Raw genomic sequence first — 26,857 nt, 5'->3', positions numbered from 1 at the left:
AAAAGCGGCGTTTGTTAGAGTGTATCACGCAACGGTCGCCTAATTTGGACGGTACCGTTACCCGGCGCGGATACCAGTCGACGGAATAAAACTCGACGGCCAGATTTAATGACACATTGTGTCTGCCGTCTAAGCTTCTAATTATTACTATTACGCCACGGGATCGCCCCTCTACCCGGCGTCGCATTAATTAATTGCGAATCTCCCGACGCCAATTAAGAGACGAACAAATAGGGGATGATAGAGGCTGTTAACTTTTCACGGTGTTTCTTTAATAAAGACGCGACCTGGTATACGCTCGGTGCATTGACTTTTTCATCAAAATGGCTGCCGCGTTCCGGGGATTGTAGACATATTTTGATAGAGCGCTCGCCGGATCGAGATCGTTAGAGGGATCTCGTGGAGGTTGTCGATTAGTTTTCAAGTTTCAGGTGTCCGATGAGGACAGGCATCAACTAGTTTTTCCGTCCTCGATTCGCCGAAGACGCGAGTGCACGCGGGTTTGCACGTATTTACGAGTTTCCGCCATTGTTCCGAACGGCACTCTGTCAGTATCTTTCCACGAATAGGCGATATTATGGTAGGAGAGCTCGGAGCGCGAAAGACACGGAAGGTAGGAGAACATCCTGTGTCGTAGGACCCCCCTGTTCACGCTCTGCTGGCTTTACTTCGTAACGCTGATTTCCTAAGTATCCTTCCTTTTCACGGTGTACTGAGCTAAGTCGGGAAGGATGAGGCAAGGGGAGCCGGCGACCGGCTTTCCGTACATGAGAATGGATTATGCTGTTAATTAAAAGTGCTTCGATCTGGCCGCGAGAACATGTTTTCTCACGTCTCGCGACGCGCCCTTTTTCATCCGACCCGCCGTCCAGATAAGACAATGGGACGGTCCCGAACGGAATCGGTGCCCGTTCACCCTGAAACCAATCCGCACGACGAACATGGAGCATCTTTTCTTCATTTTCTGCTTCGGGTACCGCTCGGTGTGCTCGACTTTTTCTTATTTGCATTTAATGGGCTCGCTGGAAAATTCTCAGGTGTTTGTTGCTCGGTTTATTCACGTTTTTTCCCCGAACACGTGTTGCGTTAATGCGATAATTACAATTTTGCGTCTCGCGTTAAGGAAACTGAGCGATTTTTACGTGCAGTATCGAGATTTAATGAGACCTCTTTTTATTACGTTCTCAAAGATTCCGTTAAGGAAGCGCATTATCGAACGTAGGTTATGAAAATAGCCCTAAAATGGACCATTGCGTTAATTTAAGACCACTAATTGAAATGTAATGGTCCTTGACGAATCCTTGCTTCACCAGATCGGTTTATTTATATCGATACCGATCGAAATAGATGCTCACGAACATACCTTGTGCAATGTGGATTTATATAATCGAAACCGTACGAAACGCTAGTAAATTACGTTTCGCGATTTATTATTTAAATTTAGAGTGGTTATTTAGCGGGTATGCAAAATAAATTTTATTGCGTCATTCTTGGGTAATATAGGATGCGAGGGAACCCACGCAATATTTGCTACAGTCGATACGGTGGAACTGTATTATCGACTCGAGTCCGCGCGTAACTTGATTTGCAAAATTTTAAATTTCTTATTTTCTTATATTCACGATTTTCTGCAGAAAATACATGAAATGACTTTAAAAATAATTATTCGGTCTTTACAAATTTAAGACTCATATCTATGTCACTAAAATCAGTTATGATTGTTAATATCGTTAAAAGAAAAATATCGCGGGAAATTTCGAAGTTTTTTCATGTGTTCGGCAATACCATGGTCCGACATTTGCAATTTGTCATTTGTGCGCGAAGTGTCGAAGTGATCAGTCGTCTCCAGTTGCTCTCGTGTTTTTTCATTTTTTTTCTACATTTGTGCGCTCTTTAAAGTGAATTCGGGTGAGAATATTATTAATTAACCATAGTGCGTTAATAATTGAGTATTTATATCATACGCAAGTTGTTTTTTTATAAGATATTACGAATTATTGGTTACCTGATAGAAGACCCTAAGATGATACCAGCTTTGAAATTTCTTCGGTTAATTTGCATACTTTTAAATCTAGTTTGTTACGTATTATTATATTAGTAATTACTTACTATTTTGTGTAATAATCAGACGTCCATTCGCGACTTCAATACATATTTTCCGCATAATTGATTTCGAGTAGTCCGATCTCTGATAGAAGCTTCAGTTAGCGTCTCCGATATTCACAAAAGCGCGCGCAAATTCAAACGTAATATTGTGTAACGAGTGAGTGCCTACAATGCAGTGCTGCCAACATTGAATTTCCTGAATTGGTAAGTGACTTCTTATTTCACTTATTATAATGATTTTATGATACATGTATCTTGCAAATCGGTTAATATATAAATCACATTAAAATATATTAATCACTGTAGTATATTTAAATACTTTTTGCGTTAAAAATATCGAAAATATGAACTGTAAACGCGAAAGGATTTCGAATGCATAATTTGCAAGTCTTTCAACTAACGATAAAATATTTAAATTTTGAATAGATTTATAATGAAACTTGATCACAAATTTTACTTTCCAAAATTCATTACTTATCAACATCCGTTTATTCGTAGTCATCGTTGATAAAGTAGTAAACGTACTCATCGATGACACCTACGAGAAACATGATAAACTTACCGACGAGAGGCAAGTCTCGTCGATAACGAAAGCTACTTCTACCACCGACGATGAATAGTGTAGAATATCTTATGGGATTCTACATCAGATTCTCTGAAATACCGATAACGTTAAATAAACAGAAATTTTGCTGTCCTCTACAATTTAGAAATACAAGTATAACAATTCTAGTTAAACCGATGATCGAAGTTGTTAAAATCGACAGACTAAAATTTACATTGACATCCAGTTTGTTTCCTGTCGGTGTTTTTACCCAAGGAGTTTTTTCCTCGAACCACTTTATCGAACGGTCGCAGCGTCGTCGATAAATACACCACCCTCGGTATTCGGGATCTTTGTCAATATTCGCTGAATTCAATAGAAACAGGTGAAAAAGCCTATTTTTCTCGATTGGCGAGTAGCAACCGTGACGATTCGTTCGTTGCGTTCGTTATTCCGAGGAAAGATAAAAGCGAAGAAAAAGATAGGCGCGCAAGAACCAGAACCAGAATCAGAGACGTAAAAACATCACCGAATGAAATCTCTCTACCTTAACGAACACGTTCTTTATTGCCACTTTTTATTCTTGCCGCTATAAACTCAAGTACCCGCTGAGACGTGATCATTTTTGTTCCCCTGTTTAATCATAAACCGCGCTTTGATTTATGAACTATTCCTTAAACAGTCCGGGAATCTCGATTCCCCCGGCTCGTTGGGAACGGACGCGTCCTCTTACAAAAGAAAGCTATTATTAAACATCGCTCTATGGTCTTGTCTCAGCTCGTCCCGAGTCCACCGCTGTAAATGCATAAAATCTGCAGCCCACTAATAAATCCGCCCGTTCCGCGAACCCGGGCTGTTTCAGAAGCGAGCTACTAAGAATTCTTCTAGCAATCTAACGTTCGCTCGGACAAAGTGAGGCTCTTGACGAACGCCAGAGCTCATCGGGCATTTACCGTTCAGGAATGTTAACACGTCGGATGCCACGGGGGTCACCGGTGACCTCGACCGAATCGAATCACTGTGATTCATTCGATTAAACGATGATTATCTGCAAACTTTTCTGTATTAGCCCTTTGTACTCGGGAGGTCACTCTCAGTCGCCACTTGATTTCCTACAGGGAAGCTATAAAGTTTGATATTTAATATTATATTTCATATAATGCATCAATCTGAGAAATATTGACGTGAAATAGCTTTGCCCGTCGATTCGCGTGAATTTCTCGTCGAGTTGGTTTTACAAAATATCGTCTTCATTTCATCGGAATATTGAACTGTGTATAATGCGCGTGAAATATTGGGAAACGAAAGCTTTTCTCAATTTACTTGCGACTTCTCTTAATTTCAAAAAATATCGTCTTCAGCAGATGCAGCTGAATTACTTGTCAATTGCTTAATTAAAAAAAAGGAAACTACGTACTGATATCTTGTTCGAGTAATCAAATCATTCGTCGACTTAGTTTTTTAAATACGAAACTTTCATCTCAACTGTCATTCGTCCGCAGTGTTGAGTATTTCTAGTGAAATATTTCCGAGCATAAAGGGTTAACACTAAAACTACCAGAGGGGTTCAAATAACCCATGCCTGATGTCTTCTTCTTGCAATTATTAGAAAGGTAACAAGTGTTTCTCTGAGAAATTATTAAAGAAATTCATTTAGCACTACGCAAATTGTATTGTAAATCAATTAAAGTCTGAAAAGATACTCTTGAAGTTTCCATAGCGAAATTTTAAAAAGTCAATTGAAGTGGTCGGTAGTTGTATTAACGTCTAACCGCGTCGAGTACAAAGTAGCTACTTCCAACGGTTTCGAGCTAGACTACACTCACTTAGAGTATTCGCAGAACACAACGGAATCGACTCTTGAAACAGTATTTCGCATGTTTCAAAGTACCTTATCCCAGTTCTCATTTCTTCGAATAACAGACATTAGAAATGTGTGATAGAGTAGTTAGGGTCTAGGATCTAGACCAATTCTCCGGGGATATTTAGACGGTCTCAGTGTGCAGGATGCTCCAGTGTCTGATTCGAGTTAGCCGCACGCCAAGCAAATCAATCACGTCGCACGCACTCGGCACACATGCCGCTAATGTGCACGCAGGACCGGCGGCCACGGGGTAGCGGGAAGGGCCCAAGGATTAGGGTGCGCTTCCGTTTCGGGGATAATTACTCGGCTTGTCTCTCGCCTTTCTGATTTCCAGCGGGATGTAGCCACCTACCTCTAAATAGAGGATCGCGTTTTCCCAGTAATCAAGAGCGACAATGACACGCCCGTGAAGGCGAACAGATTCATTACCGCTACTTCCGATGCGACTGCCTTTGATTCCTCGTCCTGACGTCTATAATTAGCTGTCCTCCTAGACAGCCAGGGTTAAGCGGTTCGATTGTCGCGTCGTTTTCGAACGACGCAGCTATTTCGGTGACCCCGGAAGAGGGGATGCTACCGGCTGGTACAGAAAAGTTCGAGTATCTCAGCGATGGATGGAATTTCCCGATGCCACGGGGCGTAACTGTTCAGCGGGAACTTTCTTCACGCTGGATACCAATTCGGTGGATTCAGTATAGTATCGAGACCGTTTCCTTTTCACCTGTAACAGGGGTTGCCTTGATCGTGTGTCTCTGCTGTACGATCTCGATTAGCCGAAGCTGATTTCACGGTTCAGCTGCTTATCCTCAAAGTGTTGAAATTGGAAACATCGTTACCCAAAACACCGAATGGTCTTCATTACTCAATTCTTCAGTTCCGTAGAATCTAATCTTCGTTCTGAAGTTTCTTTCGATATAAGAGAAAGTCAATCTTGAAGCTAGATTCGATGCTTTCAATCGATTAGAGTGTTTACTTAGAGTTCTTGATGATTTCGTTTAACCCCTATGATTTCTTCAGCTACGATCGATACTACTTTCTCATTAATAATTTATTGGAAAAAAATTCTAAGCATATGTTACGCCTATATTTCCTTTTAAGTATAATAGTTGATTACAGAGGAATATTTACTTGAATTCGAATGAACTGAGTAATATATATTTGTTGACCTATGTTGAAAGTCTGCACGAGTCACACTCGTAGGACAAGGGGACCCTTTGCACTCGGAAGTTTTTCGCCAGAAATATTGTAACATTTTCCGATGAGATAAAGTCATACATTGAGGAACAAAGCTATTTTATTTGAACATTTCTCAAAACGATGCATTATAGGAAATATACTATTAAATATCAAATTCTATAGTTCCACTGTATGAAATCAAGTGTTGAGCGAGAGTCACCTCTCGAGTGCAAAGGGTTAAAAAGGCGTTCAATGAAACGTCGATTACTCGTAAATAGATAAATAAATAAATCCATACGCGGTAACATCTGGCCGAGAACTACCCTCGGAGCACAGGGGTTGATAGTCGAATACCGGCAACAATAACTCCGGAATCCTTTTTCCTCGTTGTGTGTGCTCACCACTTCGGAATCACGCCCTCCCGAGGGACAGGTGAGAGAGTCCGCGAGGATTAGTTCGAGCCCGCGCGCGGGCACGAGCGTAGGACCCGCGGTGCTCCGTCGGAGCGTGGCCCGTCGATGCACATAATGAGCTGGTGTCCAGCGGGCAGAACGAGTTAATTAATCCTCCAGAGACGGGCGGACACACGCTGCATGCGTCGCTCGATAATTACTCGCGCCGGGCGCGCTCGCGCTGGTAGTCGTCAGCTTCCTATTCCATCGCGAGCGATTTCCTCTCGGGTCCATCGGCCACCTGGCGCCACGGATCGTCGGCGATCGACCGTGCGCGCGGACGTGGAATCGATCCCGTTGTCCCTGACACGGCCGAGGAAAAAAGTTCGAGGAGAACGTTATCGGGAAATTCGAACATCCACGGTAGACTCCGTGTAATCCGTGAAAATTCCCCCGTCCCCTCTCGACGTCTCTCGAGTAGATCTGACGGAGGAATCGTTCGCTCGTGATTCCTTCTAATTCGGGAGGTTGCAGGAATATTTCACGAGCGGCTCTTTTAGCCCGTGGAACGAACGTATCTCGAGATATCGCTATCGCGTTTGAAATTGGAACCGGTTCGCTGCTTCTTTAATTATCCGGCAGTTCGAAAATCCCTCGCTCTAATTGCGGATCCGATATAAATAACATCCGACGGCTTCGCCGCTTCAAAAAGCGGTTTCCGCGACGAATACGGCGCACTTCTCGATTCGTCGCACGAGAAGCACTTCCAACTGCCGTTCGTGAACGTTCAATTAGACCCGCCAATATAGAAAAAAACAGCTGGTTCCGTAGGAAACCGTCCCGTATACGGTCAACGACGAGAAACTCCATTCGCCAGCGACGCGTGAAACGCATCGAGGCGTCGTGATCTACGCGGCCCGCATCCATCGCGTCGGGTCTTCGTCACGGGCAAGATCATTTTTTCCACGGCGGTGCCGCAGGGATAGGGCTCCCGGCGCGCTCCTTCTTTTTTCTCCTCGAAGGGAGCCACGTGAAACGGTCGTGAACACCGGCCACATAAATTTCAATTTTAAATACCCCGGCGGATCGCGTGTTCGTGGAAAGGATCCGGCGCGCCGCGGTAGGCGCACCGGCTAGCATTACGCCGGAAAAGGGTGGAAAAAAAAATCGAGAGCCCGGGGAGGCGCGCGCGGTGCCGGGGGCCGGGGGCGGACGGAAAGAAAAGAACGAAATAAAAAGAAAGATGCCGCGATTACGGTTTCTGGCTTGATTAAAAGGCCATTCTGCGCGCGGGGCGGTATTGATTTTAGCCGATGCTTTTAAAGCGACCGCGCGGGAATTAATGTAAAAGCGACGAGCGAACGCGCGAGCTAGGCCCGACGGACCGTTCGTTTTTTCTCTCGTGAAAATTAGCTCGGGCGTCATTCTCCATCCTCCCCCCTCCCCCCTCCCGGTCGGTCCGCGAGAATTCAATTTCTGGAATCCCGTGGTATTATTTAGCCGGACGTCCTGTGTTCGATACCGGCCGCCGGCGCGGCGCGGCGCGGCGGCCGCCACGCCCGATCTCCTGATCCATTTTTAATTTAATTCCGGCGTTAAGCCCCGACCGGAGAATGGACAGGGCGGACGCGACGCGATCGGCCGGAATTACCGGCCTGATTTACGCCGGCGCCATTTGTCTCCGCGGGTACTAAAAACTGCGACAAGAATATTTCCCGGATTTCTACGAAATTATCGTCGGATTATGGAATTCGAATTATCATACGCGATTTTGTTAATGCACCGCCCGCGGGCTTAACGCGAGCCTGTCCCCGGGACGCGATCGCGTTTCACGGGGATCGCTGATTCGGAGTGGCCGCCTGCGGCCGAGCTGCCGGGGAAGTTTTTTCTACCGCTGCTTTGTTGATGTATTATTATCGAAATCGACGGCTTTTTCATGTGGCTCCATTAGCGGACATCCCTGTAAAACGCTGCTTTACTTTTCGATCGCTCGCAAATACGAGAACAAGTTCTGGATTCAATCGAATGATATTCGCGTGTAGGAAATTTCGTTTGAAATGTTCGCACCTAGTTCGACGTTACGATTGTTGAAAGTAAGGATTAGTATTATCGCGAATTAATCTATCGTAACACGCGAAGATCGCGAGATTTCAGCGAAAATTCACACGCGGTGGGTATATTAGAGTGGAAAGGGAACAAAGGAGCGCGGCGAATAAAGGGAAATACTGCAGTATTTAAAAACGAGCGCAACACGGCCATCGGTGCGAAGGAATCCGAACGAATGACAAGCAGGGCACACGCGCGGACGTCGATATTCCGCGCGAAGTCACCCCGAAGGGGCGTCGCGTATGGTCAGCCGGAGCGAGGGGCGTAGGGGCGGGCGGTCTGCATAAATTCGGGGACTGCAATTGGCGCCCGAATACTTTTACAATTCAAATTATGGAAATCCCGCGGGTGTACGTACCTAGCGGACGTCGTCGCTGCGTGCCGCGTGCACGTTGAACACCAACGGATTTATTTCTCAAGCCCACCCCTCCTTCGTCCCGTCATTCTCCGCGTCACCGTTCGCTTCCACCGACGCGCCCTTTCCTCTCTCCTCCCGCGTCGTCTCTTTCGTTGATCGGCAGATGAAAAAGGGAAAAGAACAGAGGAGAAGAAAAACGAACTCGCTTGGGTCGGGAGAGGGAAAAAGAAAGACGGAGGCCAGTGGCGGCGCACGATAAACGGATATCGCGATCGCCGATTCTAATTCTATAATTCCACGGTTAAGCCGGGTTACGAGGGGGCGCGCCGGGCCCCGGGACCATATACCACGGGGACCGCGTACAACAGTTTTATCTAAATCCGTGTCACGCGCCTCGCTTCATCCCCTTTAATGCTCGACGGAAGTTCTCGGTGACCGGCTGCGCCGGAGCCACGCGGAAAGCCGACGGAAACGGAGCGGATTTCCACGCTCCGCGGCTCCCCGCGTTCCGCATCCGAATTTTCTGGGACACGCGAACCTTTTTTTCGGTAGAAAAACTCCCGACGAGCGGCCGCGGTTTTTCGAGATGGAAACCGAGAGTTGAACGATGTTCCGCCCGGTCGTGATATTCCAGGGGAAATAATGTGTTCCAGTTCTCGGGGACTGGAGTTCGGTTGTTGCCCGTGGACACTGAATTTTTCTCTGCGTGCTGTTAACGGTTAAATGTTTCTCGGTTCTCCAGCGGTTGGTCGATACGTTTATTTGAAAGCGTTGAATTAAGGGAGTTACGTTTCTCGAATATCAACTGATTCGTGTTATTGTAATGCTCGCTATCGTAAATGTTCGTTCGTTAACGGAGGATTGATATTTCAAGCTAGTATTTATACGGTGAACATTACTCCGTGCTAAAGTTCAACGTGGCGCCAGCGATTTAGCAATCTCCGCGTCTACTCGAGGCAATATTTTCGCGAAGAGTTCAGGCCGGGGCTCCGCGCGGCCGCTCCCCCGGCCCAGACAAATCGCCCGCCATTTGGAACACGGACATTTTTGACAACGTATAGACCGATGACTAATGCCCGCGCGATCAACAATTTCGCAGCGTTTGCGGGGCATTAAGGTCCGCCGAGCGGTTCGAGATGTTCGCCGCGCTAGGGACGCAATCTCCGCCGTGTCCCTGTTTTCTCCCGTCGATTCCGCCGCGCCGCGTCCCCGGGGATCGGCGCGCAGCTCCGAAGTTTCGACGTTGAAAAATGCAAACCGCGGGTGTCGCTTTTCCACGTTCGTCCTCGAGCGTTCGCTCGGTCTTTTTTAGCGGCGGCCGAACGCGAAGAATTATTATCGCCGAAAGAACCTTCGACCCTTGGGTCTGTCTATGATTTGTCAACGAGATCTGGAACGCGTCCGAGATCCTTCCTCTTCGTCTTACGCGAGAAGAGCCGTGGATCTCTGCCCCCGGCCGCTGATACACGAAGGATTCCATTGCGGATTTGTATTACTCATCCCCGCGAAAGGGGAGGCACGCGTCGCTCGTCGCGCCCCTTGTCCCCGGGATGAACATACTTATTATCGTCGGTGTATTAGTCGAAAAAGGGACGGGGAATTCATTCGATTAGGCGAGCGTATCCCGCGGAAAAGGGAGGATAATTGCATTAAGCGGCAGTTTATCGAGTTGAATTGGGCAGAGCAAACGAGGAAAGTTGCTCGATTAACGGAGACGCGGGAGCTTCGTTAATCAACCTACGTTCATTCTTGCTCCCACCCCGCGCGTTGTTTTTTCCCGGCCGATCGATCAAAATAATCTACCGGGATAATACGCGCCGGGAATAATTAATTCCTTTTCGCATTCGAACGGGGGCTAATGTTTCTCGGTATTAATGACGTGATAGGTGCTTCTACACGTATCAAAGGGGTAGTTCCCATTAATATTCATTACCCTATTAGGACTCCTAGCCAGAACTCGCGTATAAATATTCATACCTTTAAAAATTACGAGTTTAACCGTTAATCGATTTTTCCTCCTCGATATGGGGGATCGGGGGATGAACCGGGAGGGCGAGATGTGTGTCTTCTTACATCGCAGGATGCGCATCTTACGCCAGGGCAAAAAGCACCGGCAGATAAGCCCGACAACTTAGCCGCTAAGCCCTTCTTCCGCGGGATTATCAGCTGAACCGAGGTTCTCCCCCGTTCGTCCCCTCGCGAGCCGCCCCTCGTGCTATTTCCTCCGAACAATACCAACCGCGCCGTGTTCGTTTCGTCGTCGTCGATCCCGTTCTGATCTTCCCTTACCGCGTGCGCTCCGTCCTTTGTCTCTCTCTCTCTCTCTTTTTCTGCGGCCATCCCCGAAAGTCTGCAGTGACAGACAGTTCCGAGGGGATGACGTTCGTCCGCCGGATGAATCCCAGTAACGTACCATCTCCTCCGTCGATCCCTCGCGGAAAATCCGATCCGTGTAAAACGATTTTCGATTGAAACGTTCCCCGATATTAAACGAACTGAATCTCTAATCCTTTACCTACGGCTCCCAGCCCCCGGGGAACGGGATACGGCCGGCGGAGAATTAACTCGCGCCGCGCCGCGCCGCCGCGCGATCGCGATGGTCTTTTTGACGGCAGAAAGTTTCTGCTCGCCGGCTTCGGGTCGGCTCCGCGTTCCCGTGGATATCATCTCGATCGAATTTAATTCTGAACGAGTGTACGGTTTAGATAAAACGCCCGCCGGGCTAAGACACGTTTCAACCCCTTCCCGCGATAGCGCCGATTCGATTCTTCTTTTCTTTGGAAACGGATGGAGGAAATTTTCTGGAATTCTTCGCTATCTTCCCTTTAGAAAATCAACATTGAAGACGGGATTTTACTGTTCTCTCGAAGATAAGCTTTCGTTAATTTTTATCTATAATTTCTGTTTCACTGTATTCTACTGGAAACTGTAGATATTAACCCTTTGCACTCGAGAGACTCTCACTCACCATTTGATTTCATACAGTAAAACTATAAAATTAGATATTTAATATTATAGTTTGTATAATACATCAATTTGAGAAATATTGAAATAAAATAGCTTTGGTCCTCAATGTACGTGCGATTTCTCTTCAGGTTGGTTTCACAAATATCGTCTTCATCTCATCAGAAAATGTTAAAATATTTCTAGTGAGAAACTTCCGAGTGCAAAGGGTTGATGAATAAATGAAGAAACGGGTTTCTATATTTATAATAAATAATTTATTAACTGAATTCTGTCGCTTACATCTCGTGTACAACTGAATTTTACTGTTCTTTCGAAGATAAGCTTTGGTCAATTTTTCTCTGTAATTTCTGTTTCACTGTATTCTTCTACTCGAGACTGTAGATATTAATGAATAAACGAAGAAACGGGTTTCTATGTTCATAACAAACAATTAATTAACTGAATTCTGTCGCTTACATCTCGTGTACAACTGAGATAACTGAAACAGAGGTAGAAAATTCCGGAATAAATTGGTCTGACGAACCCAAATAGGAGAAAAGGGAGGACACTCAGACGGTAGTTTTTTTCTTCGAGTCGAGATTTAAAATCCAGCGAGCCATGGGGTGGCAGTTAACGATTCCTTGATGAGTTCACGGTAACCAGAGCATTTTTACGGCACTGTTCGGGAGACAAGAGGGTCGGGCCAGCGTCACCCTAATTTCGCGGGAGACGTTGGAACCGGGCAGGGACATCGGGTTCTGACACCGAAGGGACCGGCCTGAAGAGACACCGTGACATTCGCCGTGGAATCTTGATTAAATAAACATGAAGAAAGCCGTTCGTCACGCGTCTGACGAAGAGGGGCAGACGACGGAGGGGGAGAAACGTCGCGACACACTGACACGAAAGAATCGCCACGGTCTTTGTTTCCTGGGGTACGCCGGGCGGTGGGCGTAAACGGCAATTAGATGCAACTTTTGATAAATGTCGGAGCACAATTAGCGGATCGCCATTCTTCTCGCGCCTGGAGAGCCACTGCGGAATCGTTCGTCGTGCAGGGTGTTTTTCAATCAACGCGAAGTGCCTCGAGCCGTCCCATAGTTCAACGCTCGTGCTGTTTGTCTCTTGAAATTTTGTACATTTAGATATTCGAACGATACAGTAATTACATTAAAAATACATTCTGTAATCAATAACTTTCTAGGGATAGAAGTTTTCTATTAACTTAACTCTTAACGCAGTCATGCCAGTAAAAGTCATTTTATTATCATCACCGTTATTGCAATATTCACCGTTAACACTCGATGTTACAGTATCTTTCGCGATAAGTTCCGTTGAGAGTCAATACAATTACCAATTTCTAATCTATAATTTATCAAGTCATCACTTTCCACCTCGCAACAAAGGATACGCCAATTACAAGGATAATTGCGAGTTCCACGTAATGACCGAGGATAATCTGAAAAACCAAGCGCGCGATCGCCCACATAAAACACCCGTGGTAAGGAAAGTACCCTCCAAATCGGCGGTTTCGTTTTTCAATCGGCGCACAATACGAGCGCCGGGCCCGTCGAGCGCGATGGTCCCGCCCGCCGCGTCGATAAATTAATCCGAGCCGTCGATAGGCGGCTCCCACGAAACGAAAGCTCGAAGCTCGCCGCCTCATTGATTCCGCGACAGGGAGAGGAGAAGGCGTCTATCCGGCGTGCGCGCGCGAGGCCCCGGGAACACGGCGTATCGTCTTATCGGGATGATTTAGAGGAGGATACGGTGTATATCGCGCGGAAGAAATGCATCACAGAGCGAACAAGTACGTCCCGTGGATTTATGGGGATCGTCGCGAGGCATTTCTAACCGGGGTTTCCTTAAAACCCGCGCGGAATTCAGAGTCTTATTCCCCGCTTCCGTTCCCTCTTCCCCTTCCTCTCTCTGTCTCTCTTCCCCGGGCAGGAATCAATTTACGGTCTGGCACGAGACGCGTACACGCGGGAGCGCGGCCGGCTTGATCGTCCAATTTAAAAGTGCGACACGTCGCGCGCCGCGCAGATCTTCAAGTATTTTGCAATTGGAATAGTTTCAAGGACCTCGCGGAACAAACGCGTTGCACCGGGAAGTCCTCTCGATGCGCCCGTCGCGTCGCGCTCTTGAGATCCTTCGTCCTTTGTTCTCCCGAGACGTGTCCCCGACGCTGAGGACGAATAAATAAGAATCTCGAGCATCACGGAGGAACCGTTGCAGTCTTGTTTCTAATATTGTTTATAGGAAGTATTCTTAATGTTGGAGCTGAAATTCGACGGAGCAATAATAGACGAGTTAGATTCTTGGTCGGCAAGACGGTATTTCCTTTGCAATTTGTAAGCATTCAAACAGTGGTCTAATTCAATTAGACGCTACTTCCATTCGTTACGCGTCATTCTCGGGAAGCAGTGCCTCAAACGTTTCCCAACAATCCCACTCATCAAACGGCCCAAGGGTCACCGTCCGAATTCAATTCATTTTCGGCGAGCCCCCACCTGAGTTCTCCGAGCAAATAACTACTCCAACCTCTATTCAAAGCTTCTATCAGTTCGCTGTTCAAATTAAGATTCTAAGAGTAACGGAGTATCGAAGTCTTCGACCCCCTCCGCTGAAGATCACTCTATCTTCCCTTTGATTCGCATCACCCTCCGCTCGCGCTGATTTCGAACAATGCGGCGACCGCTAAGAACACCCTGATGCGTGTTCTATCATCAACCGAAGGCCGCACCCTCTTTCTGTCTGGGGGATGGGGCAGATGGACCAAGAAGCGAGGAGAAGAGGACGAAACAGTGGAGGTGGGTAGGGGGGTTGTCTTCGATCGCGAAGGAGACGCGGGGAACCGGCATAAATCACAATTATAATCAACGTGCTCGAAAGTTACACCCGGTTCCGTCCCCTTTGACCCGCCGCCGCCGCCCCTCGCGCGACTCGCGGCTGCCGGCGTCGCATGGAAATTTATCGCCCAACTTCGGTTTCCTTCAAGGTCGGCTCCCGGTGCTTTGCATACGTACAGCTTCGTCTTCTTCTTCTTCCGCCGGTTTTTCGCGAGTTTCCGCGGGCCGCAGACGAGGGACTCCGTTACGCTAGTTGCGCGCCACCCCGCCGGAAGCGAGTCCCCGGCAAGAAACCGCGGAATAAAAAGGTGGATCCCGCTTTATCCCCCGGCGACTCGGGAGCAAATGTTTTCCCCTTTTTTGCATTAACCGTACCATCCCCCGCGCCGCACCGTTCGTTCCGGCGCCGCGATTGTTCGGATCCGTTATATCGCGATTCATGGAATTCTGCTGCCTGCGATACTCTATTCAAGACGGGAGTCTGCTTCAAGACGTAGTTTTTGAGGCTGCCGGCTTACGTTTCGGATTTTATTTTTGTAGACGCTTCTTCGCTTTGTTTGGAAGTTTTAATTTCTGAGTTGGAGAATCTAGCATGGCCAGATAGATGTTTACAGTCGCAAACAGTAGAACTACCGTACCAGTCAAAATGGTTTTGATCTTTTTGTTTCGCAATTATTAATATTTTAAAGCATTCAATAATTCAAATGATATTGAAAATAAATAGTTTCATTTGAATACTATAATGTCTAAAAAAACTGACAGTAACCTATTGTTACAATTTTTATATGGATTACATATTAATCATATTAAATGCTCGGTAGTTCTAGTGTTAATACAAGTTCGAAAGGAACATTAAAAATAAATCTTTTAAAGTTAAGTATCATTGATGATCATATTTAAAAATTGAATATCAGCTTGGCAAGATTCCTACTTCCACCGATTGACTCTGTGATTCTAAACATTCCTAAATCCAAGGCGAGGCAAGGCGAAGCCAATAAAACGTCGAAATCGTCAATTATCAACCCCATTCAGTGCTCCGCAATTCCGGTAGCAAGTCGCCCTCCCCCTACGTAAGACAAAGGAAGATTCCAGTGACTCATCGCCGCGATAGAGGCATAGACACCCCAAGGAAGAAACTTTCCTCCCGCGAAGAAATGGAACGTATCAGCGGGGCGGCTAGAGGAGCGACGCCGATAAAGTAATCGTAAAAGGGAAACGCCGATTCCCGGGTATTGTGGCTCGCGCCGCGACCGAAACTTCCCGGGGAATCCATTATCAGTTCCGTAACCGTGTCCCGGTAACAATGCCGATGGAAAAAGTTATTAATAGCCGTGAGCTGACGGGCCGTATCGGGCCTTTACCGGCGAACAAAAGTATCCTGCGCGCGGGAGGAAGCGGCGCGGGTCGTTAAGAAAGAGTTTCCGGCCGCGACGGATCTCCCAGCGTGTTCTATCCCCGTGAAGACGTCACAATGACGCGGGGAATCGTGGAAGATGACGAATGACTCACCGCGCATCTCCCCGAGCGTGCTGCTTCTGGTTCGGTAATCCGAGGAACGTGACGGCCTCGCTCCCCGCCGCGGTGCACGCTCGACGGTGTCGAATTGCCTATCGAATCGAATCAATTGGGATCATCGTAATTCAAAGTGCTTGCTCGGAGATCGAGCGAAGTGGCTGGGGATGCTGGCGAATTCAGTTTATCCGGTTTCTTCGTCACGTGTCCGCGTGGCGTTTGTAAAGAGGCTAGGTTGCGCGTGGAATAATTTTCGCCGAGGAATTGCGATTATTTAGGTATTCGATGAAGATTGCAACTGTTAACACGTTTAGCGTTAACGTCCGAGAATTCACTTTTATTCGCTGAATTAAACTCGGCTAACCACTGGGAGAATGTTATAATTAGCACTACGAAGAAACCCTCCGCTGTCTAACTGCTTGAATAAATTACTCCACCGTGGGACTTTTATGGATACGTATAACACGCAATTAGATTCCCCGCGATCACTGGAAAGCGAGGGGGTAATAACCGTTTACCTCCGCGATGAGAAGTATACGCGATCATCAAACAATTAACGATCCTCCTTCGAAATCCCGAGGCAAATTGATCCTCGCAAATCACTGTGCTCAGAGCTTCGACAAACTCCGACGCGACCCCTTAAAGATGCCCACATTATTGCTACCGCTGAACGATTTACCCCGATCAATCGAATCCTCCGTAAATTACCGAAGATCGCAATCTGCGAAGCAACATTCTCGTAAGCGCACCGATCACGGGACAAGCCTCGTCAAATTTATTTATAATCGTCCGCCATCGATGTGCCTGCACGCAATCCTCCGGGTGAAACAAAATCATCAGAATTTCTATTTGCGTCGCGAGTGCCCCCTTCCTCTCTCCGTTCCCGTGCACTTATCCGGGATCCCGATCGGAATCGTTACGCCAATGCCAGGGACGACTTATCTCGCGGCGCGTAACCGCGAAACATCCATCAGTGTTCCGCGCCAGCCAGTGAACTGGGTGGCTGGCAGCCGGTGAACGCCGCGCGGCCGGCATTAACATAAAAGCAGCGCATCGTATCGCGGCCGTGGCATTAATTCATCCTAGTATTCGGTTTGCATAGAGGATATCTGGAGATCGTGCACCCCGCGTCAGTCGTACGGAACTCGGTAGCGAATCCTCGGCCCCCCTCCCTCCCCCTTATCCACTCCGTTTCCCTCTATCGTTCGATCGTGCCAGTGTACCCGAGCCTCTCTCCGGCTCAGATATAAATCTTTGATTACCGACAGGAAAGATCCAGTAAAACGGAGGCCCCTGCGATGCCTGCTGTGTATCGGCTCGCATCTACGCGTCTCCTCTCTTCCTGCATCCCTCTTTCTCGCGCCCCCTTAAGCCCGCCGCACATGTAGAAGCTAGCTGGGTCTCGCGAAACCTAGCTTCGATTCTAGGTCTGACGCGCGACAGTTGTGAAATACGGATTGTTCCTCGATTTCTTTGGTGTACTAACCCTTTGCTCGAGTGGTGACTCTCGGTCACCACTTGGTTGACACAGTGAAACTATAGAATGTTAATGTTAAACTTCGTATAGTGCCTCGATACGTGAAACATTGGAATGAAACAGCTTTCTTCCTCGATGTACTGGTGATTTCGAATTAGTCTCGAACATCGTCTTCGCTTTGTAAAGAAATGTTAAGTATTTCTAGTAAGGAACATCCGAGTGCAAAGGGTTAATACTAGGTGTCTATCATTGGTAACATTCAACGGTTCACGATGGAGTCTTGGAAACTGAGAAACGGTTCACTTTTATATTCGAGAGATTTGTGTATATAAGTTTCACGAATTAATACTATACAAGTCTGCTTTCCCATCGAAAATCGCGAGTTCCAAAGACGTCGATATTCCACGAAGCCTACGTATCTTAAGACGAACGTGTGTAGAAGGCTTTACCTTCTCCCGTCTCTTTCTGCGACATGTCTCCCCCGCGACAGGGCACAGAGGCATCCAGCATCTCGACTCTTTGAAGAGTCCGGCGCACGGTGCTTCCGTCCGACGATAATGCGATTCGACTTTTGCTCTTCGGCGTCGCCCACGCGGCGAATGGGGCGACGCAGAGAGAGAGAGAGGGAAGGCTAAAGGGAGATTCACTTGAACCGTGACTCCGCGCAGCCTCGTTATCGATTTCGAATCATCGATACGTTAGCGTACACCTTCCGGCTACGTCCTCCTTCCTTCGAGACGAAAGTCGCCGCCCGCCCCTCCGCTCGCCTATGGTCCGTCCGTTCGTCCCCTGAACGTCGGAAGGAATAATGTTAATTTTTCAGGGTGTCCCGGGGGCGAGGAGCCGGAATATCGCCGGCGGGCGTCGCTCCGGCTCTAAGGGTATTTCAATTGTTCGCCATTACCCGCGGAATAATTCATCCCGGCTGGCTGGCATCGACGTGACGAGAAATTACGTCGCGAACACGGTGCATACCTCCGGGGCCCCTACGGAATATCAAGAGTGGAATCGGCGGCGGGGGTTGAAACAGGGTGGGGAGCAGCGGCGGAGCGAGGGGCCGACGCAAACTTCCGGGCATCTGGTGAAAAACGATTATCATTCGTCTTCGCGCGGTTCCGAGGGTGGTTGGTCATTCGTTATGGAGGAGGCCGCGATAATCGATTCGCTCGGGAATTACTTCAGGTATACCGTCTCTCCTTCTCTCTCTCTTTCTCTCTGTCTCGTTTGTTCTCCGCGTGTCTCTGTCCCTTCCTCGTCGCTCGTTCTCGCGATGAGAAATCGTCAAAGCGGCGACGGGGCGGTTAGTAAGTAAGAGAGCGAGGGAGAGAGACGGGGATAGAATCCGACGGCGAATTAATTCCGTGGAACTTGTTACATCGTTAAGCAGCGTAACAAGTAGTCTGGCCTGAAATTAAATTTACCGACGACAATTGTACGTACCCCGTAGGCTAATTGCCGCCGATTAATTTGTGATTTGTCATCGTTCTAATTGCCCGCCGCGCGGACTTCTTCCTCGAATTACCCTGTGTCCTCCGCGCCGTCGGCGATGACGGGTTTTTTGCGTTGACTCCGATCGCCTTTGGGATTCTAGGGAATTGGCGTCCCTGGACCTCTTTTTGTCCGTTTCGCCGTTGAATGTCTTACTTCGCTGTGGCGCCTGACCGAGTGAATAGTGTTTTTAACCCTTTGCACTCCGAGTATTTCAAATGCCTTGATAGTTCATTTCTATAGGAGAATTACAAGTATACATGGATTCACGTCTTTTAACTTGTTCTGTAGATTTCCCATATTCGAACAGGAAGGATGTTACAATTTGAGATTAATGTAACATGACATCTGCAAGTTATGTCTCTATTGCAGAGCCAACGGAGTGCAAAGGCTAATGGACTTCGTTTAAGAACTGATTCTTTGAAAATCCTCGTAAGAATACTCGTTCCTTTGAAATTGAGATACAACAGAGATTCGTCTATATAGTACAAGATTTCCAATGCTGAAAATTGAGATGGAAATACTAAGAATCTTTCGAGATACTTCCTGCCGCGCACTCGTTGCAACGCACATTACCATATTCCTACGATTTGAATCTCGGATAGACCGCACGGGGAAACACTATCGAAACAATTATCTAAACGCAGCGCAATCAAGTAAATTTCGCAGCTTCAATCACGAAGCCCGGCGATTTTAAATTAGAGGACTCGAGCGGCGTCTCGGGAGAACCGTTCCCAAGGCCGGGCCGGGGAAACTCGTCTTCCTGTTCCCCCCGTTCGTGGATTTTTCAAGGCGATCCCCGCCCCGCGCCACGCCGCGTCCCGCGCGCGCTTTCCGCTTTCGGAATTCACACTTATCTCGCGGTCCGCTGCGACGAACTCGTCCGGACGTGCATTAGCATACTTAATGGGCCTTTGTTTGGCCAACTTGAACTACGAATGTTGCGAGCGACACGGTTCGTTAACGTGACCGAATCAAATTACATGAATTTACTGTCCCAACGCCTCCGTGGTATTTCATTCGTGGATCTATAGGCGCGCGTGTTCCACTCCCGGGGGCCGCTCACGGGCCTGCGGCTCGCGTCTGGTCCGGCTGAATCAATTCCGGCAGGACCTTTGCTCTCTTCCTTGCGCGCCGCGTTCGTTAAAGCTCAACGATGCATCTACTTGGAATAATAATCCCGCGGCGGCCTCGGAAACTTCCATTTACACGCGGCTTCCCCCCCGCTACCCGCAGCCCGACGCGATGATACTGTTTTCCCGCGACGATATTTCATTTGCATCGCTTCACGTCTCGTTGACCTCCGCGGGAAAATTCTGCCAAGTCTCCGCGTCTGAATTAATCGACGCTGCCTTTTTACTCGGCTCGCCATTCGGCTCTCGTTCATTATTATGGTTGATTTAGTATCCTCGTTTCGTGATTATACATTTGATTGTATAATATCAACTGTACATCTTTGATTTGGGGAAATTGAAATGTCAGTGCTCGAATCGATTGGAATCGTAGAAGGCAGGATATAGATTATAGAACAACTAACCAGTTAGGTAATTAACGAACGAAATAGAAGAATCAGTGTTAATAGTAAAAATATCAATTTCCAAGAGAGCAGATTCGAAACGTGCGTTGCTACGTGTAGCAATTTAGGGTATTCCACTGTTGGGGAAATTGAAATGTCAGTGTTCGAATCAACTGGGATCATAGAGGATAGGATATAGATTATAGAAGAACGACTAATTAGTCAGGTAACTAACGAAAAAGCAGAAGAATCAGTGTTAATAGTAAAAATATGAATTTCCAAGAGAGCAGATTCGAAACGTGCGTTTCCACGTGTAGCAATTTAGGGTATGTCACTATTGCCTCCAGCATTCGTCATTTACGCAAAAAGTCTGAAAATTAACGATGAAAGCTACGTCTCACCTGGATCTCCCTTATCTCCGAGCAATTTTCTAAAGAGCACAGGCCGATGTTCAACGACTGCCGTCAGCGGACCCTATCCCCGGTGCTAGGCAGCGAGGCTGCGCCGCGTCCTCCTTATGCAGATTAACTTCATAAATTCCGCGGAACTCGTTAACACGTCGCGCGGAACACGACCGCGACAAGTTGTCAATGAGGGAAAAGAAGGCGCGATTTAATGAACGTATTAGCGAGAGGATCGCGGCGCCGATAGAAGATAAAGCCGGGCCGGTCGCGGCGATCGCGATAAGCGGCGGGCAGACATCGATGTAACGCGCGGCAGTAATTTGCTGCATAATTCCTCCGCTTCCGGCTAGGATTAAATCACCAATTAGTACTAATGTTACGCACAGTCTCTATACCCCCCTCTCTCTTTATGAACACCGACGCAGAAGCGCTGCCGGGCGAACTGACCGATGACTCATTGTCATTAGGCGTACGCTGCCGGGTCGCGCAGGGTCCTCCGTTGACGTTAACGAATCGCCGTCTACGCGGGAACGGAGTTCGCGTACGCGTGATTCGTCATTGTGATAATTTCGATCCTTCGCGGATCCGTACGGACAGGATTCTCGGACGGGATGCCGGGGAATCATGGGAATCCAGTCGGTGGACCGAGTTTAACGGTCCGCCGTCTCTCTTTCTCCCCGGAGCTGCTGCCGCTGCTCCTCTCCGTCGTCTCCCCGACCCCTCGGCACGTTTTATAGCTTCATTAGGAGCAAGGGTTCTTGTTTAATAATTCATCAAGGCCGCCGCTCGAAACCGTGCTCTCCTCTCGATGCTTAGCCTTTGACGGGTAACGGGCTGCTGCGTCTTTCTGGATCGTTTGACCGAACGGAAAGAGGCTTTCCCGACGGGACGACCGTGTTCCCGAATAATGGACGTCGGAGCCGAGCGTCTCTGATCCCGTAGCTTTGGATATCGGGAGTTGATCAGGTGATCTCGTGATGGATGCTACAATTGTCTAGGGTTAAGCATCGTGGAATAAGCGGAATAGTGAACATCGAGTAAGAAAGATTTTATAGGTGCATTCTATAAAGTCGATTATGGATTTCGTTGATTTAGGAATAACGTGTCTTTTAACCCTTTGCACTCGAGAGGTGACTCTCAGTCACCACTTGATTCGATACAACAAAACTATAAAGTTTTTAATTTTAATGAATCTTAAAGAAACTGCCCCAAAATTATTAGATTTTCCACACATCCAAATTTCGCACTGAGAAGGAAGATAGAAGATCGAAAGAATGTTACAGCATTTTTCATTTTCACTAGAGACACCATAAAAATTAGTTGCTGATAAATTACAAAACCATCTGGAGTGCTATAGGTTAAACTTCGCATTTTTCCATTGAAAAACTTTCGAGTGCGAAGGGTTAACTCTCGAATGTAACTTGCAGTTTGACAATCAAGTTCCTTCAGTTCATTACTCGATTATTAACTCTATACAGTCTAAACGGTAAAAACAATTATCATTGCTTTCGCAATTTTTCGGAACATGCCGCGCTTCTGAAACGCATCTCGAGCACAAAGACCGTATGCTAAAATTGCACGAGCAGACATTCGGTATTTGCAATAATTTCTCATTAACGGAATGATAACGCGCGCTGTGGCAGCCTAGAAAAAGAGAACGGCGAAAGAATGGCGCTCTCCATCCAGGGTTTCGCGTTGTTCGCCGAGAACAGAGGATCGCGTCGCGGGTACCTACAAACATCGTGCTTTTTAATCTTCCGTTTCAATGGCAGAGAATTGCGCGCACAGTGGCCGCGGGAAGGATTAAGAAGCGAGCCGGCGAACAGAATTCAATGGTACGCTGATTTTAATTTAACACTGATGCTTTTCAGCCTCTTGCACTCTCTCCTTCTTCCCTCCTTTATTCTTTCCTCTCTCTCTCTCTCTCTCTCTCTCTCGCTCGATCGCGGCGCGTTAAATCAGGAGAAATACTTGCCAACTGGCCGGCCGACCCCCGGGTGCTTTGTTCTCTCTTATAAATAATTGTTACACCGCATTGTTAGCCCCGCCATGGGCAAGACGAATTTCGCGATTGTTATGGCCCGTGTTATTATGACGTCGTACACGGTTGACCATAAACGAACGTGACGCAATAAACTACGAATGTCTCCGGCGGAGAAAGAGCCGGACAAAGAGGGAAGGGTGGACTCTTTCGAGAGCTGTTCCCTCTGTAAACGCGGCCTTACATGCACGGTACCGTTCACAATTACTCGAACCACCGGGGATCCTACGTTTCCAGCTTTTCAAAGCTGAACGTAAATGGTCCGAGCGACCGTCGAGGTAAATACCGTTTCCTTTCCAATATTTAACCCTTTGCGCTCGAGTGACTGGAAGTTACTCGATTCGACATAGAGAAATTAGTTTTGTATATAATAAGCGTTGTATAATGTATCGATACGCGAAATATAGAAAATAGCTTTGTTACTGTCTATTTCGTTGAATGCCTAGAGAAAAACTTCGCAGTAAGGTTAATGATACGACTGGAATAAAGTTCGAATATTCCAACGAAGCGATATTCCGATAGGAATGTCCAAATTTTATTTTCTCCACCGTTCAACCCCTTCGTCCGCGATCGAAGGGCATTCCAGAAGTTCCATTAAGAATCTCGCGCTCTCGTGAGAGCATAAAACCGCTCCGAATTCCCTACGCCAGGTGTGATTTACATTTCGGGAATAAAAATCTGATATATTAACAGCCTCGGACGATTCCGTTCGCCCACGCGAGGGTTGGAAGTCGTTCGAATAATCATGAGCGGCGCTGGCAGAGGGACAGCATCCTTGAGATAATTACAAGCCGCTTCTTGAACGGGAAAGGAGGCTGAAGGGAGACAGAGAGAGAAGCGGATTCATGCTAGTTGTTTCCAGTTTTATACGCGTGGTCCGCTCCGATCGCCTCGTAAAGCGGTGAAGAATTATTGCCGGACTATTTATCGAATCATTACTGTCCATAGAAATTCAATGACGCGGGGAGCCCGAGAAAGGGAGGCTGTTCTTTGAACACGTGGCGGGACCCGTCCGAGGAAGTCATGTTTCTTCGCTCGTCGCTTTAGACGCCAACGAAATAATTATTGGCTCGCGTGTCTCGATAAATATCCGCCCGGTGAACGCGGGATTTCACGGTGGAAACGTTGCTCGGTTTCGGTTATGCAACGACCGCTGGGAGATCTCTCGATGGCCGAGGAATTCGGCTAATTGATCGGTCTTCATCTCTTCAGCTGATCTTCTATTAGTTTCATTTTCTAGCCTCTGGTGTCTTCGATTACTAATTTATTATTTATTAGTATGGTTACTCGAGACAAATTGGAACTATAAATCTGGAAACTAGAAGGACAACTTTTGCCTACGTCGTTTTGCTAGGCATCGAGTCGTCACTGAACTGTGCTGGATTAGTTGACGGCTAGGCTGAGGAATTCGGTTGATTAATCAGTTTCCATCTTTTCAGCTGATTTTCTATTAGTTTCATTTTCTAACTCCTGTTCTCGATTACTAATTTATTATTTATTAGTATGGTTGCTCGAGACAAATTGGAACTATAAATCTGGAAACTAGATGGACAACTTTTGCCTATGTCGTTTTGCTAGTCATCACTGAACTGTGTTGGATTATTTGATGGCTAGGCTGAGGAATTCGGCTGATTAATCAGTTTTCATCTTTTCGAAATTTTTCTGTTAGTTTAATTTTCTAATTTCTGATGTTTCTGATCGCTAATTTATTATTCGTCAGTATGGTTACTCGTGACAAATTGGAACTATAAAATCGTAAGCTAGAAGGACATCTTTTGCGACCACGTTTCCGCTAGACACGAAGTGATCTTCCAACTGTCCATTCCTATGTAGCGGGACAAAGAATTTACCAGCGAGTCGGGCTGGGCCACGGTGAACTGGGCCAACCGAGATGTTTTTACAATGTCCAGGCTCGTTGGACCTCGGCCGATTTATGTAGCCGCGCGACAGGAAAGAGGATTTGGGTATGCGGACGCGGAATCTACGAGCCCGTGTTTTGCGGTGGTAACAGGGACTAGGGAAATAAGTAACGGAATTTGGGTTAGTTGTTTCGGGAGCAGGGAATAAGAGGATTACCGTAACTGAATAGTGAAAGATTTAGCTACCTTCTGCTGTGCTGGGAATTCAAATGTTGGCGCGTGGAGCAGAAGGTTGGACGAGCTTCCTTTTTCCATAGGATTAAGCTGAAAGGTAAAATACGTTAAATCCACATTTAATTTATCTAATATTGTTAATTTTCTAAGTGGCAACTAGCAAATAATTTATCAGATCATTTCAAAGTTAAAAAACAAGATTGAAGTCACTAGCCAGCTGAGAACTTGGAAAATTGAAGCGATTACTAGGAATTTATTGACGAAATTCAGAGTGCTAATTAAACGGATTGAATTCGTTTTCGGTTTGTTATTAGTTTAGAGGACCTTAGAATCGAGTTTGTAGATGGTAGTTCCGTCGCGATCGATAGGGAGATTTTAATAAAAGTTGCGCGCATGGATGCGCCAAGTTTCGCCGTTGATCCGTAGCATCGCGGTTCCATTTTGAGGAGTATCGCGCGGGGACGGAGTAGCGAATGGTTCCCGGAATTCGAAACGCGAGGAGAAAGAAGAAGAACAGCGGCGGTCGGGTTGGCGGTGTGTTCCGGTACGCGTAGCATAAGTACAAATCCAATTTCTACGACTCGTCGACGTGCTCGATGGCTCGTGAGATGAAGATACGTGGAGACGTCGAAGCTCGAGTACCCACGCACGCCTACAAGGTGTCCCGAAACGGTCGAAGACGGCTGGTTGCGTTCCGTCTTGAGAAAATTTCCGGGAATTTCGAATTTCCGCTGGAAATGTCTCTTTGTTCTACTGCTGGTTATTCTTTCTATGGTCTAGAAGAATTCTCCTTTGTGTCTAACAATAAAAAGGACAACTGTTCATTGTTTCTGTGTTTCCTGCAGTTAGAAGCAGTGATTGTCTGCTATAACATTACTGTCGATGAGAGATTCTACTATTTACCCTTTAACCCTTTGCACTCCAGAGGCTCTCACCAAATGATTTGACACAGCAAAACTAAAATTTGATATTTAATATTAAACTTTGTATAATGCATCAATACGAAATATTGAAAGGAAATAGTTCTCCTCCTCGATGCATGTGAGATTTCTTAATTCAATCTAAGAAAATGTCATCTCATTAGAAAATATTGAATATTTCCGGTGAAAAACTGGAGTGCAAAGATCAATGATTTACTAATAGTGTTGCATTCAAAATAGATCAGTGCAAGTAGACATCAGCATATAATACAAAGACCTCTAAGTCTAGATCAACAGTCCAAAGACTAATCCTCTCAAATGATTACTTTCTATTTATTACCCACAGATCCTACTCATTCCATTATCGCCTCCAATCACTAACCAAAGCACAAACTCAAAACATCTTCCACACTGTCTCACCTTTACAAAGAACCACCTCTCAAAGCCTCTACCACCTAGCATCCCCTATAATCTACCACGATTCCCCAGCAAACCGAGCAGCATCCAAAACCGCGTCACCCTGTAGAGCCCCAAGAGCCGCCAGCATCCGAAGGAACCACCCCGCGACGATCAGGCCCAGATAGAACCACCGCGACGCGGATATCTTCTCCCGGTGGATCGGCCAACAAAGAGAATCCGCTCGTGGGCGATCTTTTTCATCGTGGCCGGTCGTCATTCGGGATTTTGGTCTAGCGGCCGTAGCGCGTTTACTGCTCGGGCATAAAGTATCAATTCTGATCCCGGTACGACGTGTTTACGGCATCCCCGGGTTAACTTTATGCCTTTTCCCGCGTACTTTACGAGGCGTTCTTAGGCTCTCGCCGAGGACCGGAGGAGCGCTCCATATCGGTGCTCGCGCGAACGGGCAAAAAATCGGCGGCACCGGGGGGGGGGGGGGGGGGAGAAGGAGGACAAGTCGCGTTTTCGCTCGGCTCCGGTTCCCTCCGCGCGCGATACACGCATTCACGCACGCACGCACGTGGAATCCTGACGTGATTCAGATTACGCGGCGCTGTTATGGGTCGTTCATCGCGAGACAATGGATTCGCTGGATCGAATGGA

At 47.2% G+C, this 26,857-nt stretch overlaps 1 protein-coding gene across 1 annotated transcript in view; it reads left to right on the top strand.

Annotated features, from left to right (window-relative positions):
* Positions 1-1,347: 1,347 nt before the first annotated feature.
* Positions 1,348-26,857, top strand: part of LOC143175161 (uncharacterized) — an 86,525-nt gene continuing 61,015 nt past the window's right edge. Inside the window, exons 1-3 of the mRNA XM_076372800.1 lie at positions 1,348-1,460; positions 1,850-1,908; positions 2,283-2,310. Of these exons, the coding sequence (XP_076228915.1) occupies positions 1,348-1,460; positions 1,850-1,908; positions 2,283-2,310 (200 nt within the window). The remainder of the gene's footprint in view (positions 1,461-1,849; positions 1,909-2,282; positions 2,311-26,857) is intronic.

This window comes from Nomia melanderi, chromosome 12, assembly GCF_051020985.1.
Source record: "Nomia melanderi isolate GNS246 chromosome 12, iyNomMela1, whole genome shotgun sequence".
Lineage (NCBI taxonomy): Eukaryota > Metazoa > Arthropoda > Insecta > Hymenoptera > Halictidae > Nomia > Nomia melanderi.
This window is presented reverse-complemented; position numbering and strand designations above follow the sequence as displayed.